General features: G+C 39.8%; 1 protein-coding gene across 1 annotated transcript in view; it reads left to right on the top strand.

The window, feature by feature from the left end:
* Positions 1 to 22,359, top strand: part of slc5a12 (solute carrier family 5 member 12) — a 48,020-nt gene that overhangs the window by 18,715 nt on the left and 6,946 nt on the right. Inside the window, exons 5-14 of the mRNA XM_052123030.1 lie at positions 433 to 587; positions 783 to 923; positions 3,891 to 4,020; positions 4,709 to 4,797; positions 8,179 to 8,291; positions 17,045 to 17,112; positions 17,204 to 17,290; positions 17,868 to 18,055; positions 18,393 to 18,496; positions 22,231 to 22,340. Coding sequence (XP_051978990.1) covers positions 433 to 587; positions 783 to 923; positions 3,891 to 4,020; positions 4,709 to 4,797; positions 8,179 to 8,291; positions 17,045 to 17,112; positions 17,204 to 17,290; positions 17,868 to 18,055; positions 18,393 to 18,496; positions 22,231 to 22,340 — 1,185 coding nt within the window. The remainder of the gene's footprint in view (positions 1 to 432; positions 588 to 782; positions 924 to 3,890; positions 4,021 to 4,708; positions 4,798 to 8,178; positions 8,292 to 17,044; positions 17,113 to 17,203; positions 17,291 to 17,867; positions 18,056 to 18,392; positions 18,497 to 22,230; positions 22,341 to 22,359) is intronic.

Raw genomic sequence — 22,359 nt, 5'->3', positions numbered from 1 at the left:
TTTTATTAATGTTTAGCCATATAACTAGTTTAGTCATTTTTAACCATTTAAGGAAACACACATGTATCTAATGGGGATCAAGCTTAACTGTCCCACTTTAATTAATAATTAATAATGTGACTACTTTCTCAATGAAGTTAAAGTAATCTGATTAAAATTAACATGAGTAACATACCAATACTGAACATAATAAATGTGTGATTGAGATTTCAGTAGGGGAGCTGTTTCCATATCTAGACACTTCTGTGTAAAGTTAAAGAGATAGATCACCAAACATGAGAATTGCAACCATTTACTCACCCTCATGTCTTCCAAACTCCCATGACTTTCTTTCTGTGGAACACTAAATACACGTCTATTGAGAGTGTGAGTGTGTGTGTGTGTGTGTATGTGTACGTGTACGTGTCTGTTGTGTTGTGTTGTGTTGTGTAGGGTGGGCTGAAGGCTGTGGTCTGGACAGATGCCTTCCAGATGGTAGTGATGGTGGTGGGATTCCTCACAGTTCTCATCCAGGGTTCAAGTCGAGCGGGTGGGATTGAGTCTGTCTGGAGCAAAGCGCACACTGGAGGCAGACTACAAGTGTTTGAGTATGCACTTACTGTACATCCATCTCACATCTCACAGCACTTATGTACTCATACTGCTTCAAATAAACTACATTACATTATACATTAGAAAATTACATTAGAAATTACATTTAAAGTAATAAATGATTTCCATTATCAGTGTAATCTAAGAATATTGACACTTTGTAAGAAGTTATAATAATTCTGCGTTTCTAGCTTTGACATGGACCCTCTCAGACGACACACATTCTGGACTCTCACTGTAGGTGGCACATTCACATGGCTGGGCATCTATGGTGTAAACCAGTCAACCATCCAGAGGTGTATTTCCTGCAAGACAGAGAATCATGCACGCTGGTGAGAAGACATTATTGTGTTCATATTCATGCTGCTCTTTTGCATAGAATTAAAGTGAATGGGGACTGCTGACCAAAAAATATATATATTTAATTTCAGTTGTTATTGACTGAAAATCATCCCCTCTGCCACTGCTCTCAAATCCTGTTTGCTTTTTCTGTGTTGCTTTCAGTTATGAGACAAATGAGATCCAATGGCATTTGCCATGACATTCATTTCCTTATCTGATCCTTGAAAGTAAGGGAGATCAATTATCAGTATAAAGGTAAAACATACAGTATGTGGCTTGCCCCTGGAATATATACTATTAAATTGTAGAAATGTGGAGTTGGGGTGGAGGAGGAATGCTGGAAGTGTCTGATCTCATTAGCAAACTGTTCTTGCAACATGATCACTAATGGTTGCTTTCGAATGTTTATGTACCCTGACATCGACCCCATTCTGCTCATCTCCCATCAGACATTTTTGCATAATTTCACCCATGATCACCTTTCCCTGTGGTGTGACTGATAGTTGCACATTGCACAAGTCCCAAGGAAGCCAGGAGATAATTGGTTTCACAGAAACGATGAACACAATTTGAATGTTACATTTTTGCTCTAAAATTATATTTTTTACTTCATTGAGGGTTAGGTTTAGTTAGTGGATAGGGTTTATAAAAAAAAATTATGCATTCCACTTGACCATATTACATAATTTACAATAAAAAATACAACTTGCTTTTGGCTCCAACCTGTGGACATTTCACAACACTTCCAGCTTTGGGGTCTTGTATCACCCAGCCAGGGTTTATTTTGCGATAATAACTGTCTGACTCTATATTATTTAGCTTATTACACAGCTATCTACCAAATAGGTAAATAAATGAACACATGATAATGATTTGCATTGAAATTAGATTATTATGTATAAAGAAATTGCTGAATTCCACTTCTGGTTTGCATCAAAGTTCTCTTGGTGTTTACTTGACCGACTGACTATACTCATTATCCTGCTTATTGCAAGGATTATTCATAAATAAATGAATATGGAACATAGATTTGAGTTAATATTATTTTATTAGCTTACTTGTAGAGATCGCAGATATGGGAAGTAGGAAAGATGACTTGCAATAGAGCACAACTGTGAAAAAAGTAATTTTCCTATTCATTTATTATATAGAATTTTTTATAAAAACTTAATAAAAGAGTTCTAAGCCATGAACCAAACCTCCCAGCTCTGAGGTCAATTACAATATTACAAAATAAGTTTTTAAGCAAAAGAGTTTTTGAAAGTCATAAAAAAAAAAAAATTACCCTCTTTCACGAGGGCACAGACTACAGTCCCATGAAGAACTGCAAATGAAATAATCAAATATGAAATGATGGGAACATATAAAACTATTAATTTAAAGTTATTGATTATAAGTGTAAAAATTATATAGTTTGTTTAATGTGAATTATTCAGATATCCACAAATATATACTATATGTAGTTTGAGAGTGAAGGGAGATGGACACGACTGCGTCATTCACAGTGTATCTTGGGAGTGGGTGTTAGCTACTGGGCTCATTTGGTGGGCTTTCTTGGCCGCAGTTCTCTGATTGGTAGATATTTTTCTGCAGGACCATGGGTAGTGAAGTTGTTCACCAGGAACTCCACTTGTAAACATTGTAGTTGAAATAACGCAGAATGTTGCTTCATTAGAAGCATAGACGATTGATTAACAACCTTGGAGCTCACAGTAGGTCTTTCTTTAAAAGTTCATAAGTTATCTGTAAAAATCAATAAGTCTATGGAAAAATTAATGACAGTCTGATATCATTTAATCCCCAGATGTGCAGTTGTTGCTTAGAAGTATCAGAACACTAGATGGTGCCGTTGATCAATCACAATTGAGTTTTCCAGAGACCCTTGTAAAAAAAGTGAATTATGACTTGACATTGGGTTTGTTCTTCACACAGACATTGTATGGCTTGAAAGAAGACTTGAAATATATGTGTGGCAGACAAGCCTCTTGTTCATCTGGAAAGGAGGAAGCAGGAAACTGGTTAACAATCAAAAAGACTTTTAATAAACAAAACACAACATAAAACTGCTTTACAGCACAAAGCAAAAGCACACATATGAACACTGCTCCCTCTCTTTCGAACAGGCATCCCCAGCTCCTCTTTATCCCTCTCCCAGTTGATTGGGCTGATTCAGTGCCGGGCATCCATTATTATGGCCCGGCCACGCCCTTCTCCTTGTCACATGCCCCCAACGCCTGATTCAGGCTGGGAAAAGCACGGCCAGACTTACATCCCTCCACCCTTCCTGGAGGGGAGGTGTTGCCCTTTCGGCAGTCCTCCCGCTTGCTGATCTTCCACGCCTCCTGGGAATCAGAGTAGGTTGAGGGGAGGGAGAGGGAAAGACAGAGCAGGAGAGCCCAAGAAAGAGAGAAGAAAAATAAATAAAACTCTGGTTCCCAACCATGCTGCCACATGGTTCTCAGCCAGCTGCTCAGCCCCCTGGCGGACGGCAGTGGTGAGGACTCCATGACAGTATGTCTTCCTCCAATCTAGGGTTTCGGCACCAGTGTGGCAGACAAGCCTCTTTTTCATCGGGAAAGGAAAAAGCATGAATCGGGTTAACAATCAAAAATAAACAAAACACAACATAAAACTGCTTTCATAAAACACACGAACACAACTGTGTGCGTCTCTCCCTCACTCTCGAACTGGTGTCCCCAGCTCCTCTTTATCCCTCTCCCGGCTGATTGGGCTGATTCAGCGCTGGGTGTCTATTGTTACGGACCGGTCACGCCCTCCTCCTCATCACAATATGGCACAAGTTGTATGAACTACTTTTATGGTATCATATTGGGTGAATTAAATGTACTCCTTTAAATGGAAAAGAATTTGAGCTCCAGATCTACAAGATGTAAAGTTTTTATACAAATTTAAATTCAGAATATTAAATATCTTTTTTCCCCTCTTTTCTCTCTCAGGGCTTTGTATATGAATCTCATGGGTCTATGGATTATCCTGTTCTGTGCTGTGGTGTCTGGTCTCATCATGTATGCCTTCTACTCTGACTGTGACCCCTGGTCAGCTGGATTAGTCTCTGCTCCAGACCAGGTAACGATTTCTGTTCATATGTCTGATCTATATGAAAGAAACTTCTGTGACTTTCATCTTATAAGAGTAAAATGATGTTAGTGACCCGATCGCATGAGAAGTTGGCTAAATTGTATGAAATAAGACAAATTTGTTCATATGAATTAGTATGAATTGTAGACGTGCAAATACCAGGATATGCAATGCAGAAGTAAGGGAAAGTGGAGTGTGTCAGATGATGTGTATATGTTTATTTATTTTATGCCCTAACCCAAACCCCATATCTAAACCTATACATAAAAATATGGATGATTTGAAGTGTAATGCATATGTGGTGTACGAAGGAAGAGAGTAATTGTCACATTTTAGAAGGACACGACGGAGAATCACATGATTGGCTATGGTACAAGTCATACGAATTTGTATGACCCAACTCCTACGATTTCATACGATTTATGAATTTGTATGATTTCTCGGTGAGAGAGTGTTGGATGGTAGAGTATTGGTGGTGTGGTGTGGTATGGCATGCCGTAGTCACCAAAGTCCAGGGCTGTAATGGTGAAGTTGCTGGTTTAAATCCCTACAGAATCGAGCTATCACCATTGTGCCCTTGAGCAAGACCGGTCCCTGTAATAAGTGTAAATCCCTTTAGGTTAATACATCTACTAAATGATTAAGTATTTGCTATGTTTAAATCTGCTGTTCCCAGCTCATGCCATATTTTGTGATGGAAGTTCTTGGGGCATTTCCTGGGCTGCCGGGGTTATTTGTGGCATGTGCATTCAGTGGAACTCTGAGGTAAATAGAGTAATTTTTTCAATCAATTTACTTGTTCAAGTTCATTATAATATATGTGATAATATAGGGGAGACTATAGGGCTGGTTGTCACACTTTTTACTTTTTTACAATTTCTATATAGTGCATACCTTGTTATTTTGGCACAAAAAAACCAACAAACATTTCCACCATTATTTCCTAGAAAATAAGATAGTTGACCTTTTGTGGCATTACCCAATAACACAACTCCTATTAATGAATAAAATACAATTATAACATATAAAATGTGACAACCAGCCCAAATACAAAATGTGATTATATGCCTAATACTGGTAAACTTTTCAGTAAGTAAAAAAATGTAAATCTCCAAGAATTTACATTTTTATTTCCTTTTTATAAAACTTTTTTAAGCCTCAACTACCACATCTGATTGAGCCGGATTAATTAAAAAAGCATTACATGGTTCATAACAAGTATCATGGCAGTATTGAGGTGAAATGTCCACTGTGTGTAAAAGCGAGTAAAATTTTCTCCAAAACAAATTACGTTTTAATGGTTAATAAACTTTCGAGATTTCAATCAACAAAACTGACCTCTCTATTCTAAACCTTAAACCTAATTAGGCCTAACCGTTGTGTCATAAAAGTACATGTTAGATGGAAAACACAATTGCGTACAACAATAACTATGAAACAACAATAAAAACAACATGAATTACAAAACCACTCTTGTTATTTGCGATAGCATACCCACCTGCTGCTCTGTCAATGATGATGCCGATGCCTATGTCACGTTAGGCCCATTCCTTCCTCTTACCACCTCAATCTCCACGCTGATTCACGCTCTGTTGATGTTGGTCGAAGTTGAGATTACTTAAACCACTTTCTTATCTCCATGCTGCTAATACTCAGAATCACAGCACTGGCAGTGCCTGTGTTAACACTGAAAATGCAAAAAGAAGTGCACTTTAAGTACCCGGATGATGCACTTTTTCAACCATCAAAACAAAGTGTGGAATGTTGGACACTTCATGCACTCAGCACATGCAGCTTGCTGTGCATAGCGGAAAGGGCAGAGTTGCCTGGCTATGCAGATGGGCTTACAAAACAGTTGTAAATTATAAAGAATATAGAAGCTAGCAAAACATCAGTGTGTACAGCACCTTACAAATGTGAGTTGAATGCTTTACAGTCACCCCAAGCTAAGTAGGGGTGGTGGTGTAGTGGGCTAAAGCACATAACTGTTAATCAGAAGGTTGCTGGTTTGATCCCCACAGCCACCACCATTGTGTCCTTGAGCAAGGCACTTAACTCCAGGTTGCTCCGGGGGGATTGTCCCTGTAATAAGTGCACTGAAAGTCGCTTTGGATAAAAGCATCTGCCAAATGCATAAATGTAAATATAAAAATGATGCACAAATGCGGATAGGTTCTACTTGTCTAAAGCATATAAAATGAATTAACTAGTCTTAATCAACTCACCAGAATCCATGATTTAGCTTATAACAACTTAAAAAATATAATCTGCATGCACAATAAACAATAGTAAAATTAATTTTCATCTCTCGACTGAATTTCTTTTTTGACTGCTTTTATAAAAATTGTATTTAATAAAACTAGTCATAAGCACATTTCTAGTACATTTTGTTTGTTATTAAAGTAACTTACATTTCACCCCAGGCTCGTTCAAGTCCTCGGTACATGCATGCTCATATTATCAGCCACTCCTCGGTAATCCTCAGCAATATTTGACAGTTAGTTGGACCGGTTCCTTCAGTTCTTTTTGAGTCGGTCATAAACAAAATGCTGACTTTCAATTCTGCCTGTAGGTTTGATTCGTTCATTTAGAATGGGTTCTTTGGTTCAATAACCAATAACCAGTCTAGTAACTCGAAAGAGCCACCTATTCTGTATGAGTCCAAATCTTTCATTTCGAACTTGGTCTCAGTACTGCAGCATCTGCTATTTGCATCATTTTAGTTAGTTGTTGCTGATACACAAGTTAATAAAATGTCCATCACAGATTGCTACACAATTTATTGTCTAATTGAAAAATACAGTGTCGTTTGGTGTTGCCTGCCCATGGCATTGGGCCTGCAAGTTATGCCTCTTATGCTCTGCAGGATTTTTGTGCTGCCGCCTGAAAAGTTTCATTTAAAATCTGCCTGTTCAAACATACGGTGGACTAATATCATAAAAAATGTCTCATTTTATAGATGACCTCCTACATTTTAAGAAATTATTACAATAATTTATAAATAATATTGTATATGTTTACAACTTTATGATAAAAATAATTATGTCTTAACTCTGAAAAAGTATGCCATTTCATTTCTGTGTCTTCAATTTACAAGGAAAAGGCCTTATTTTATTCCACTGGATGGCAGAAAGTACTATAAAAAAATATTGATTCCTTTATCAACTTCCATCAAATTATACTGATCTGAAATGCAGGTGGTGCTCTAAAGCATTTGAGCTTTCACGCATAGACAACAAGTCTTTGTTTGAAATGCTGAGAGCTTCTACACTGTTTTGTTGAATATCTTGGCTTCTAATTTAGTAATTTATTTAACTCATTTTAAAGTTAACAACCCAAGGTAAGATTTCATATAAAGTTTGAGGGTATTTGGGGCTTACAGATCAGTGGTCAGCAAAGAAAAAGAGACATTTGCATTTTATGCCTTACCGAAATAACATCTCTTTGTAATATATTTTTTAAATAATTCAAACTGTTGTATTATGGCAACACCTTCCTGAGAACGAGAGCTTTCATTTGATATTTGACTATTTTGCTACTTTCGCTATTTAAGTTCTATGTGAAGGACTTTTAAATTCATTTAAAAAAGTTCTACAGCGTAACCTCTAGGTGCCATTTTGCGACACAAATGTTTTCAGGCCTTATTTTGTTATATTATGTAATTAAACGCAAACGTGAGGGGGTTTTCTGAACAATTCAGATTCTAAGCTTTCAAATGATACCACATATGCCTAACAGAGACTTCAGTGTTTTAAGTGAAAAAACTGCTTGCCATATAGCGCCTTCGCACAGAGTTTAAGATGATAGCATTGTTTGAGGAACAGGTCAAAAGAACGTATTTGTGAACTGATAATCTGCCATTTTACTCATGATTTGCGTGAAAGTGTAAAGTCATTAGTGTCCATTTCACCATGAAACTGCCTCGATGTGTACAGTACAACGAGCCACAAAAAACAATTTAGCAAAAACCTATGTATAGTAATGTGTTTCTATTAGACCAGATTGGTTTGATTACAAAGAGATCTCCCTAACTCAATCTTTTTGAAATGTAAAAATGTTCAATGTTTTTCAATGACTTTAATGGGTGATCAATGTATAAAAAATCTAAAAGGAGACTGGATGTGATGTTTTCTTTGTCTTTTTCAGCACAGTAGCTGCCAGTATCAATGCTCTGGCTACAGTGATGTATGAGGACTTTGTGAGTCAGTGTTTTGGAGATCTGTCCAACAGAGCAGCCAACTGGATCAGCAAAGCGCTGTGTAAATACATATTTTGTGTTCAAATCTGTCAGGTCATTAATAGAGGACCATGAGAGATGTTTCACCTGCTAAATAAGTTTATAATAACAATACTGATTTAAAAATAAAGAGCAGATTCAATCACTTGAATACAAAATAAAAATGTTTTTCCTCAGCAGATCAACACATAACCATGAATATAGATTCACAGCAAGATAAAAGTGGAAAAACTAGCCTGTAAGAAAATGTGGATACTGGTAGGGGCTTAGTATTAAATAAAAATTTTTAAATCTGTAGAACATCTAGGCACATGCATATTTGGCACTCATTATTTTAAAATGCAAATTAGCTTTGCGGCAAACTCTTCATTGTGGCCAAATGTTTACTAGAGGTTCACCACTTCCATTGAGAAGCTGCAAACTACTGCAAAAATGACAGTTGTTGAAGTGTGTAACCAGCATATCAAGTTTCATTATGACACGGTGGGGTCAGTTGTAACAGCAATACGACTGACCCCATTCATGTGTTAATAAACTGTACCAATGAAAGAGATTATATAAACTCTAAAATGTAGTTATAATGAGTGTAAATAAATAATAATAAATAATATATTCGATATTAATTGTGAAAAATAATACTTTTGATTAAACTGATTAACCGTTAGCCTCCCCAATTTAACCTTTGCCATTGTTTAACGTGTACCATGAGAGCCTCTCTCGCCCCATGAGCCCTGTTGGTGTTCCAAACAATGAGCACACAAAGGATGGCCATCCATACTGAGCTTTTTGAAAATGCTCCCCAATGCAAAAATGGATATATCTTAAAATGATGACGTATTTGTTGTCATGTGACGCATTCATGTGACCCATTCAACCACAACAATACAGATGGCAGCTCGCGTTATAGCGGCACTGTTGTGCCTGATGTGAACTTGTTAAAGATTGCATTGTTAAAGATAAGTTATTTTTATTTGTATAGTACTTTTCACAAAACACATAGCAGCTTTACAGAAAATCATTCTTTAGCAGAAAATGAAACTCTTAGAATCATCATTGTGTAATTTGATTAAATATGATTGTAAATTGTGTATAAAAATAAATACATTATAAATAATAATAATAATTGTATTTAGAACCCCAGTGAGCAAGCCGAAGCGACTGTGGCAAGGAACGTCTAGGTAACGTAGTGTAACCCCCGTTCCCTGATGGAGGGAACGAGACATGGTGTCGATTGTAGTGACACAAGGGGCTTCTTTTGGGAGCTTCGGATACCTGTGAATATGAAAAAGGCCAATGAAAAATTGGGGAACAGAATTTGCATGTCCCGCCTCCGGACCTACGGGTATAAAAGGCGGGGATCGTGCATCTGCTCAGTCATGTTCTGCATTCATAACAGCTTCGAACGCTTGCAGGTCTCCAACCCTCTTGATGGAAGCGAGTGCAATCAGGAGGGCTGTCTTCTGGGAGAGGGCACTTGGCTCGACTGATGAGGCCAGACGTGGAGATTCCAGAGGTCTGGGAACAGAAGGTGCCCCGTCCCTGAGAAACGAAGGTCCTTCCTCAGGGGATTTGCAAAGGAGTTGCTGTTGTGAGGAGCGTAAGATCAGAGAACCAAGTCCGAGTGGGCCAGTAAGGGGGTACTGGGGGAAATGCGTATTTGCGCAGCCCCCGGGGCTAGTTGTGTGCCAGCGCGTCTGTCCCGAAGGGACTTGCCTCCGACCTGAGGGAGTACCAGAGCGGGCAATGGGAGTTCTCTTGGGAATCGAACAGGTCTACCTGTGCTTTGCCATAATGTTCTCAGATCAGCTGAACCACCTGGGGGTGGAGCCTCCACTCCCCGTTGAGCGAAGTCTTTCGCAACAGTGTGTCCGCTGTCATGTTGAGGCTGCCTGGGATATGAGTGGCGTGCAGTGACCTCAGTCAGTGCTGACTCCAAAGGAGGAGATGGCGGGCGAGTTGTGACATGCGACTCCACCTTGGCGGTTTCTGTACACTACCGTCGCAGCGCTGTCTGAATGGATCAGGACGTGCTTGCCTCGAATAAGCGGGAGAAACCTACGCAGGGCAAGGAATACAGCCAGCAAATCTAGGCAGTTGATGTGCCAAAGTAACCACGAGCCTGACCAGGAGCCGGCGGTTGCATGCCCATTGCACACGGTGCCCCAACCCTGTTTGGAGGCATCTATGGTGACCAGGATGCCTCTGGACACCTGCTGTAGGGGGACTCCTGTCCGCAGAAAACAGAGGTCTATCCAAGGGTTGAATAACTGATGGCAGAGGGGGGTGAAGACCACCCGATACGTGCCATGGCGCCATGCCCATCTTGTGTTTCGAGACCGAAGCCAGTGCTGAAGCGGTCTCATATGCATCAACCCTAGCGGCGCGACCGCGGCTGAGGATGCCATATGCCCCAGGAGCCTCTGGAACTGTTTTAGAGAGACCGCAGTGCTTATTTTGAAAGACGAAATGCATTTCAGCACTGACAGTGCAAGCTCGTTTGTGAGGCACGCTCTCATTGAGACAAAAGAGATGCTCTGAACCGGGGAGAGCTTGCTCTTTTCCAAGTTGACCTGAAGACCTAAACGGCTGAGGTGCCCGAGCACCTGGTCCCTGTGAGTGCATAGTGCCTCTCGAGTGTGAGCTAAGATCAGCCAGTCATCAAGGTAGTAAGTTTCAAGTTTGTATTTATTTATATAGCACATTTAAAAACAGCAAACAAGGCTGACCAAAGTGCTGAACAATACACAAAGTAAGGAACAAGGACAAACCACACATTCATGACAAAAACTCACAATGAATTAAAAGCTAGAGAAAAAAATAAGTTTTAAGAGAGGATTTAAAAACAGTTAGCGATTGAGCCGCTCTGATGTAAATCGGAAGGCTGTTCCACAGCCTAGGGCCAGCGATCGCAAAGGCTCTGTCCCCTCTATTCTTTAACCGTGATCTGGGGACAGACAAAAGTCTCTGATCACCAGACCTCATGTTTCGTGTGGGATTGTGTGGACAGAGTAGCTCAGACAAATAACTAGGTGCCAGATTATTTACGGATTTAAAAACAAAGAGAAGAATTTTAAACTCAATTCTAAAATTCACAGGTAGCCAATGCAGTGATTTTAAAATAGGTGAAACATGATCGAATTTACGTTTTCGTTTGAGGAACTTTGCAGCAGCATTCTGTACTAATTGTAGACGAGCAATAGAGTTTTTGGGTATGCCATAGTAAAGAGAGTTGCAATAATCCAACCGCAATGTAATGAGCGCATGGACAGCAATCTCTAAGGTTTTCTCAGAAAGGGAGGATTTAATCTTAGAGAGAAGATGTAGCTGGAAAAAACAAGAACTAATCACCGCATTTATTTGTTTTTCAAATTTGAGATTCTGATCCCAGAGAACACCTAAGTTCTTAATGCAACATGAAGTTGGGTGAAGATAATCCAGATCAATGTTACTGCTATTGTAGTTGTCATGTGGGCCAAAGACTATAACCTTGGTTTTGGATTCATTCAGAAATAAGAAATTTTGTGAGAACCATATTTTTACTTCTTCTAAGCATACAAAAAGAGATTTCAGAGCAGTATCTTTGTTGCGTTTCAGAGGCAAATAAATTTGTGTATCATCTGCATAACAGTGAAATAATACACCATGCTTTCTGAAAATGGAGCCCAGAGGAAGTAAATACAGGGAAAAAAGAATGGGTGCGAGAATAGACCCCTGCGGCACTCCACATGAGAGTTGGACTGGCGAGGAAGAAAAATTACCCAATTTAACGGAGAAACTTCTATTTGTTAGATAAGATCTAAACCAACTGAGGACAGTTCCCTGGATGCCCACAACATATTCTAGTCGGGATAAAAGAGTTTTATGATCAACTGTTACAAATGCTGAGGTTAGGTCTAATAGTATTAGGATCACAGAGTCACCAGCGTCAGTTGCTAACAGTATATCATTAGAAACCCTTAATAAAGCAGACTCTGTGCTGTGCAGAGGCTTAATACCAGACTGGAAAGTTTCAAGAATTTGATTTGAGCTAAGATAAGACTGGAGTTGCTTGAGAACCGTTTTCTAAAATGCTTTTGTAATAAAAGGAAGGGTCGAAATAGGTCGAAAATTATTAAAATCCCTATCATCCAGTGAAGGTTTCTTAAGAAGAGGAGTAATAGTAGCTTGTTTTAGTATATCAGGGAGCGTCCCTGTGCTCAAGCATTTATTCAGAAAAGACACCAAACATGTTCCAACCGAATCAAAAATTTGTTTCAAGATACGGGGAGAAAGAACATCAAGAGAGCAGAAGGAAGGTTTCAAATGATCAACAATTTCTCTGAGAGATAGAAGAGAAACTGGTTCAAAGACACTCCATATGGCTGAAGAACAACCCGGTTCAGGTGAGACATTAGCAGATGATTGCAACTGAGATCTTAGAGAGGTGATCTTCTCACAAAAAAACCTTGAGAAACCTTCACATAATGGTACTGAGGGATTAGAAACCACATTTCTAGGAGGATTTAGAGCAGAATTTAACACAGAAAATAAGGCTTTTGAACTATGATGGTTTTTTAAAATTAACTTAGAAAAATACTTAGATTTAGCAGATATCATAGCTTTCTGAAAAGCACTGAGGGAGTTTTTCAGCATTTCATAAGAGATTTGTAGCTTATCACATTTCCATTTACATTCATCTCTTCTACATGCACGCCTCAGGGAGCGGATGGTATCACTGAGCCATGGTTCATTTTGACTTCTTAACTTTTAAAGGAGCAGTAGTATTTAAAACCTCGCAACATACAGTATTAAACAGACTCAGATGTTGTTCAGCATCCAAGTTGGGTAGGGGTGACTCCAGGGACAGAGACAGACACACCTCATTGAAGGTGTTAGTGAATTCATCATAGAAACAGGGAGAAAAGTAACGAGTCCATTGTGCAGTAGGAGAAATATGTGATTTTGTAGAAGGAGAGGACATAGAAAACAGTACAGGCATATGATCAGAGATCAGAGTGTTAAAAACCTGAACATCAGTAATGGAAACGCCATGAGAGTTTGAGGATTCCCACTTCCCTTAGCGGGGCAAGAGCTGCCTCTGTGACCTTCATGAAGACACGAGTGGACAGTGACAGGCCAAAGGGGAGGACCTTGTACTGATACACCTGGCTCTCGAATGCGAACCGTAGAAAGGGTCTGTGTTGGGAAAATTGATGTTGCAAAATTGAGACATGAAAGTATGCGTCCTTCAGGTCTACAGCTGAAAACCAATCTTGATGCCGGACGCATGTTAAAATGTGTTTTTGCGTTTTGTAAGGGAGTTTGTGCAGATTCCGGTTGTGAACTCTCAGGTCCAAGATTGGCCTCAACCCACCTCCTTTTTTGGGTGCAATGAAGCTAGCTGAGCGCAGTTCCTTCAGCACATCAACGTCCAGATTTTTTAGTGCCTTTGACTGGTGAACTTGCAGGAGGGCCATGGAATGCAGGGCGGATGCTGCCTGTCCAGAGGCCCTGTAGGCTTTCACTGTCAGCGACGACGTCGTCCTACAGGCCTTTGAGGGGAGTGTAGGGCGATCCCGCCAAGTGGTTGCGGTCTCCAATGCAGCGGCGACATCATCATCCTGCTCCATGGTGCCAACAAAGACATCAGACTGGACATGAGGCGAGCCGGTCTCGCGTCGAGCCCGGAAGGAAGCAATCGAGCATTCTGCGTGGTTTGTGGAATTTCACCCGGCAAAACCGTGCCCGCTGAACTCCCCAAATCGCCTCCATCGCCAGCTGGGTAGTCCTCAAGGTAGGAAGGAGCAACTCGGGGGGTGGCTGGAGTGCCGTTCCCTTTAAGGAAGGCAGGCCGAGACTGCAATGATGCCATTGTCAAGTTCTCGCAATGACTACATGAGCTATCCAAAAACGCTGCCTCAATGTGATCGCGACCCAGGCACACGAGGCAGCGTATATGCCTGTCAGAATCTTGAGAAAGACAAGTCTTTAAAAAGATGTTCGACGCCAATGCGTTTACTCTTTTAGACAAATTATGCTCTTTTAGAGGAGTTATTGCTTTTTTAGAATGCTGTCGAAGCGCCCAGGGGCATGGATTGCACTGGCGTGCAGAGAAGGGAGAAAGCCATTGGCAATGTGCCATAGATCCAACAGCAAAACTCTTTAGAGATGAGTGGCACAGTAGCAAGTTTCTCAGGTCACTGAACAAACAACCGCTCCGCTCTGAAGAAAGAATCTGACTGAACAGTTGCACGATCCCCACCTTTTATACCTGTTTATCCGGGGGCGGGACATTCTGTTCGCCTATTTTTCATTGGCCTTTTTCATATTCAGATGTATCTGAGGCTCCCGAAAGAAGCCCCTTGTGTCACTACAACTGACACAAAGTCGAGTGAGTGACAGAAGGGGAACACAAAACTCCATAAGATGTTGATTAATGGAGAAAAATAACCTTGGGAGAAACCACACTCACTGTGGGACCAGTTCCCCTCTGACTAAACAACATTAATATAATGCCAATAACAGTTATTTATTTGCAGTGTCGGCCATGGATTAAAATGAGCAAACTAAGTAAGTGTTAAGGGCCAGTGTTTAAACAAAGATTTTACATGAAGATTAATGACTAATGTCTTTGAAGTTCATCCATGATTAACTGCAGAAGTTCACATTGATGTATTGTCCTTCGTTAGTTGGCTGATGAAGTCTTTTGTTGGCAATTAAATGATAGTCTATGTATTCCATTTCAAGAGTGTAGTCCATCATTATACCAAGGAGATGCAGGCAGAGATCAATGACGTGCATCGCAGTTCAACCGGCAGGTCATTTCGTTTCAGGCAGTGGTATATATTTGGTGTATATTTAGTATCCCATGTCTTATGGTTGGAGATGGCATCAGTTCATCCCCTAAAGACTGAAGTGATATCTGGCTGGCACCGGCTTCTATTATTCATCATCTTCAGAGACATGTAGCAGTGGAGTCCGATACCAAGCAGGAACAGAGCTGGATCTGGCCAACTCTGGTAACTTGGGATATGAATTCCGAGGTTGAGACAGGGAAACAAATAGAATAATATTAATTTTGCAGAGTTCTAGAGCATGATTCATGTTTCTGGTTCTGGCAGACCATTCCATAGTTTAGAAGACAAATATGAAAAGGATTTACCTCCTTTTGTGGATTTTGATATTCTAGGAAATATTAACAGGCCCGAATTTTGTGATCATAATGAACGTGATGGAATATAGCATGGTAGAAGGTCACTTAAGTACTGCAGAGCTAGAACATTCAAAGCTTTGTACGTAGTTAACAATATTTTTTAATGAATATGAAACGTAACAGGTAGCCAATGTAACGATAATCAAATTGGGTTAATATGATCATATTTCTTGGTCCTAGTCAGGACTCTGGCTGTTGCATTTTGAACCAATTGAAGTTTATTTACTGAACTTGCTGGACATCCTCCCAGTAATGCATTACAATAATCTAGTCTTGAGATTATGAACACATGAATAAGTTTTTTGGCATCAGCAACAGAGAGCATGTATCATAATTTAGCAATATTTCTGAGATTGAAGAATTCTGTTCTACAAATATTGGTAATTTGATTACTAGCAGTGCTGGGAGGAGGGGTAGTGGATGAGAGTCATTCACAAGCCTGATGGCCTGTAGATAGAAGCACACAGCCCTGAGGAGTTCCTGTGTTTATGGTTATTGTCCTAGATGTGTGGCTCCCTATTTTAAGATTCTGGTGTCTGCCCATTAGAAAATCTAGAACCCAGTTGCAGAGAATGGGAGGCACACCAAGGGTGGAAAGCTTGTTGATGAGCTCAATGATGAGAATCACCTTGTTGAATGCTGAGCTATATATATATATATATATATATATATATATATTACTTATGTGTAGTTAAAGTCATGGTTTAAAATGTGTTTATACAAAGATTTAGCTTGAACTGTAAGATTAATGACTAATTAAATTAATTTGAAATATGGTTCCATATGAAAGTCTACTATTATTAATAAACAACATAAAGAAAATGTAGATGATGTTTAACAGGAATGTTTCATTCTTATTGCAGGGTTAGTGTCAGAAATGATGAGACAAAAGATCCTAGTGTGGAGGCAAGGAACTTTTTATTTACATAAACACAGTTTAAGCTGGTGAAGTGTCAAAGGTACCCGGCACCGACTGCAGCGTGGAGATGGGGTGTGTGTTCGTAGGCTTGTGTGCATAGTAGAAGTGTAGAGCGTAGATCCATGAGGAATCCTCTGAGAGAGTAGTGTGTTCCTAGGTTTGTGTGCATCGTGGTAGTGTATGGAGCAGATCCGTGCAGTGAGGTAATCGTTGAGGGAAACTCAGGAGAAAGGGAAGCGAGGAAACAGGCTAGAAGGTAACCTCAATCAGGCACACAAAGTGCAGACTGGCAACCAATAGAGAGAAGATGATACAGGACTGACTAAGGCAGAGGGAGTGGTAAGTAACAGAACTCAAACAACAACCAAGCAATGAACAGTACTAGTGCAACGAACTAGTAGTGATTAGGTGCCGCTGGTTGGCAGCAAGTTGGAATGATCAGCGTTTCCATGGAAACAATCAAGGTTCCCAAGGCAACGCTGATTATGCAGTGACACCTGAATGAACAAACTGGAACAAACCAGCGGACTCATTGAGACCATGACACAGGTTCAAATCCCTGACCCTAAAATGGGTAATAATAACAGTGATGCATGTTTTAGAAAAAAAAGAAAAGAAATCAATACAAATGCTAAAGATTTACTAACTGTTTGCTCATATGTAGGTGTGGTGTTTGGTGGTGTGTGCACTACTATGGCCGTGGCTGCATCATACATGGGAGGAATTGTGCAGGTATGAAGGTCACATGATTCTCATATGGAATTGGATTATCAGTTCCTGCTTAGCTTCCTGTGATTGTGTTTTTCTCCTTCCTGTGCCTCAGGCAGCTCTTAGTATCCATGGCATGTGTGGTGGCCCAATGCTGGGCCTCTTCTCCCTCGGCATTCTGTTTCCTGTCACCAACTATAAGGTTTTCAAGCTCTAATACCAGAGTTTTGTTAGTTGTGGTACTGGACACTCTCAGAATAAATTGTGAAAGTTGTACCTTTAAGGATACAACAGCTTGTCATTGGTGCAGTAACATCAAAGGTATACCCACTGTACCCTTTATATGTCAATAGCAATGTATTTGTACCTTATATGTCCCTAAAGGGTACATATTAATTATTTAAGGTGTAAAGAGGGTACAGTGGGGGTACCTTTGAGGACACTGCCCCAGTAACACTGTAACAATCTGTTGTACCACTAAAGGTACCATTTTATTTATTTATTTACTTTCGGACTGTGCAGATCTTCTGTAATATATTGTGTTTCTTGATGGGGTCAGTCCCTTCATTTCTCTTCTTAAATGTTATAGAATTTTTATAAGATGTTAGGAATTATAGTAGCTTTTGAAAATATTTGTCATTGTAATTGAATGGGGAATTTTATCTAAACAATAAGAGTAAGAAGTCCAGAATAATTCAACATTATAAAGAACATTGCTTTATTACAAAACTTTGTATAGTTAGTATAACATATATTTCAAGTAAAGTTTTTCTCTTTAGGGGGCTGTTGGGGGTCTGATAGTGGGCATCGCTCTGTCATTCTGGGTTGGTGTGGGTGCGTTCATTTACCCTGCATCCACCAATAACACACACCCTCTCGAACTCAACACTGCAGCATGTAATTTCAGCATCACAGCAGATGGATTAAATCCAACAGCACTCACCATGAGTGCTCTCAACTCTGAAAGGTACAATGAGCATCTTGCATTTTCCGGAAATCAGAACACTTGAACAAAATCCAAAAAAAACAAGAACTCATAAGATCAGAATTTTGTGGCCTTTAGTCAATGTCTGTTAGCATTGAGGTCATGTATGTGGTAGAAAAAAAGCTAACAAAATTACCTTTTAGCAGTAATTTTAAATGTACGATCTTACTCTTCAGGTAAAATGGACCAATATTTTATATTCTTAATATGTCCTGCTCATGCTGCACACAAAATTTTGTCTAATTCAGTAAATTTTAGAATGACAATGTCCCTACCCCTGAATCGCAATTACAAGCATGACATTCATTTTTGTGTTCAGGTCTTGGCTGGCTGATTCATGGTACTCTATGTCTTATCTGTACTACAGTGCAGTGGGGTTTGTTGGAACTGTAGCAGCAGGGCTACTCATTACACTGCTGACAGGTAGGAATTGGTGCTTCATCAGCTGCTTTATTTCATCAGCTACTAGCAAATACAAAACACATTAAGTTACAGACCATAAATCTAGCAGTGGTTATTTCAAAGCAAGTTATTTTAAAGGGATCAAATATTAGGGGCATAAACAAAGGATTTTGCATGAACTGTAAGATTAATAAAGAGAAAAGTCCATCTTGACTTTGGATGTTCACATAGATGCATTGTCCTTTGTTATTTGGCTGATGAAGTCTTTAGTCAGCAATTCATTTATTGACTATGTTTTCCATTTTAAGAGAGTGTAGTCCATCCTTTGACCAAGACAATACAAGTAACAGTCAGAGAGGGGCATCATAGTCTGGCTGGAAGATTGTGGCAGTTAATATCTTTGAAGGCCATCCTAAGTCCAAGGTTCAGTCAGTGACCAGTACAGTATCCCCTGTCTTGAAGTTTGAACTCTACAGTTCATCCTCTGTAGAGTCCATCGTAGTACACTGAAGTGATGTCTGGGTGACATAGGCTGCAGATAGTCCTCATCATTAAGCATCACGTAGCAATGGGAGTCGTACAATCAAGCAGGATCGAAGCTGGATCTGGCGGCCTCTGGTAACCTCAGGATGTATATCAAACAGGGAAACTAATATAGTAATATTTGATTAGAGGTCCAGAAACCTGGCTGAGTAAAGCCATTGTGGATAGAGCATTACATCTGCTGGGATTCCTGCTATTCAGAGCGGATCGCATCGTGGATTTAATGGGGAAATCGAGAAATATTAACTGTAAGCCTTTCTATTCACTGCGGGAGTTTTCCTTGTTTATTCTGGTGAGTGTTTATATCCCACCACACACGTGAGTGAGCACCACGCTGCAACAGCTGGCTGATCAAATCATACACACGGAACATCAATATCCGAACTTAGTTATTATTATACTTGGAGATTTTAACAAAGCAAACCTCACACGTGAACTGTCTAAATACAAACAGCACATTACATGCCCAACCAGAGACAGAAATATACTGGATCATTGCTATACAATAATGAAGGATGCATATCGCTCTGTCCCTAGAGCAGCTTTAGGACTATCTGATCACTGTCTGGTTCATCTTCTTCCAATCTACAGGCAGAACTCAAATCTGCTAAGCATGTAGTAAAGACTGTAAATAGATGGACCAATGAAGCAGAGCTGGAACTACAAGCCTGCTTTGAATGCACTGATTGTAGTGTTTTTGAGGCAACAGAAACCAATCTGGATGAGCTCACAGATACTTTTACATCATATATCAGTTTCTGTGAGGAGATATGCATTCCTACTAGGACTTATTTAATGTTCAACAACGACAAACCATGATTTACAGCAGAACACGGGCCGCTTCGTCAGGCCAAAAAGGATGCTTACAGAGGTGGGGATAAAGTCTTGTACAATCAGGCCAGGAACACACTGAACAAGGAAACCAGAGTGGCTAAAAGAAGATACTCTGAGAAGTTGAAAAAACAACCCACACCCGCTCTGACCTTCACTTCACACAAACATCAACACCTCCTTCAACCCCCTCCTGCTACTCAACCTGTACTTAGATCTGTGAAGAAGAGTTGTGCCGTTTCTTCCGAAAACAAAAGACAAGGAAAGCACAGGGCCCAGATGAGGTTTCACCTGCTTGTCTTAAATCCTGTGCTGACCAGCTGGCCCCCATGCTCACACAGATCTGCTCAATCATATTTTCTGTCCCAAAGAAACCAAAAATCACAGGACTTGTTGACTACTGACCCGTCGCTCTGATGTCTGTGGTCATGAAATCATTTGAGAGACTAGTGTTGGCCCACCTGAAGGACATCACTGGACCCTTTCTAGATCCCCTTCAATTTGCTTATAAGAGCAAACAGGTCTGTGGAGGATGCAGTCAACATGGGATTGCATCATATCCTGCAACATCTCGACTGACCAGGGAGATATGTAAGGATCTTTTTTGTGGACTTCAGTTCAGCTTTCAACACCATCATCCCAGCTATTCTCCAGACTAATTTACACCAACTCTCTGTTCCCACGTCTATCTGTCAGTGGATCACCAGCTTTCTGACAGACAGGCAGCATCTAGTGAGACAGGGCGAATTCACATACAACACCTGTACAATCAGCACAGGTACCCTACGCCCCCACTACTCTTCTCACTGTACACATGACTGCATCGCCAAGGACCCCTCTGTAGAGCTCCTGAAGTTTAGAGGTGATACCACTGTCATCGGCCTCATCCAAGATGACGATGCGTCTGCATACAGAAGGGAGGTTGAACAGCTGGCTCTCTGGTGCAGTCAAAACAACATGCAGCTGTACATGCTCAAAATGGTGGAGATGATTGTGGAATATATATATATATATATATATATATATATATATATAGAGTGGTGGTGGCATAGTGGGTAGTGGGTTAAAGCACATAACTGGTAATCAGAAGGTCGTTGGTTCCATCCCCACGGCCACCATCATTGTGTCCTTGAGCAAGGCACTTAACTCCATGTTGCTCTGGGGGGATTGTCCCTGTAGTAAGTACACTGTAAGTCGCTTTGGATAAAAGCATCTGCCAAATGCATAAATGTAAATATATATTTGTCTTATTGTGTATTCTATATATACTTTATATTCTATTAAATTTTTATTTTTTTTACATTTTTGATTATATTTTATTATTATCTCTGTCTTGTGTCACCAAGACAAATTCCTTGTATGTGTAAGCATAACTGGAAATAAAGCTGAATCTGACCTAAATTATTTGCTGTAGAAGTAACATTACATCCATCGAGAGTCAAATTTTATTTTAGCGGCTTCGTTTTAGAGTTTTTTTCTTCCAATAATTACTACCTCAGTTTTGTGTGAATTGAATAGAAGGAAATTTCTAGCCATCCAATCTTTGATATCATTGATACAATCTGCTAACTTGGAGAACTGTGAAAGTTCATCGGGTTTCGAAGAAATATAAAGTATGGCATCATTGGCATAATAGTGAAAACTAATTCCATGGTTCCTGATTATGCCTCTCAGGGGAAGCATATACATGGAGAAAAGCAAAGGCTCTAAACTGGATCCCTGTGGCACTCCATATTAAACTTAAGTTTGATCTGACAATTTGTCATTTATACTGAAAAAGTGGTAGTGGTCGGCTAAATATGATTTAAACCATGCTAATACCTGTCCACAAATGCCAACAAATTTTGCAAGCCTATCAATGAAAATGTTGCAATCTATGGTGTCGAAGGCAGCACTAAGATATAAAAGGACTAAAAGAGAAATTCATCTATGATCAGATTATAAGAGCAAGTCATTTTTAATTCTGATAAGTGCTGTCTCTTTACTATTATTGGGCTTAAATCCTGACTGAAATTGTTCATATATACAGTACCATTTCTCTTTGAAAATTAGCATAGTTGGGAGGACACCACCTTTTCTAGTATTTCCTTTTCTAGAGATTTGAGATCAGTCTATAATTAGCCAACTCCCCAGGATCAAGCTGTGGTTTCTTGATAAGGGGTTTAATAACTGCCTGCTTAAAGTTTCTTGGGATATGCCCTAAGGATAGCAAGGAGTTAATAATATTAAGAAGAGTTTACAGGAAACAATTGAATTCCCCCTTTTAGAAAGTATTTTGAGCTGAAAGATAAGAATATTTTATTTCAGTAATAAACCAAAGAATAAATTAAAAAATTAAAAGAATTGTGCATCTTTCCAATAACCATCCTCCTGGTGTTCAGGGCCATCAGATGCCCAGAAGGTAAAGCCAGGACTGACTCGATCTATTAGGGATGTCTTCTGCTTCTGCTTTGAGAGATACGCACATATCGACCTCAGTCAGGACAAAGAGGTAAAGAGCTGTTTGTAAA

This window comes from Xyrauchen texanus, chromosome 49, assembly GCF_025860055.1.
Source record: "Xyrauchen texanus isolate HMW12.3.18 chromosome 49, RBS_HiC_50CHRs, whole genome shotgun sequence".
NCBI lineage: Eukaryota > Metazoa > Chordata > Actinopteri > Cypriniformes > Catostomidae > Xyrauchen > Xyrauchen texanus.
The sequence above is the reverse complement of the archived record's forward strand: the minus strand, read 5'-3'. Positions and strand labels throughout refer to the sequence as shown.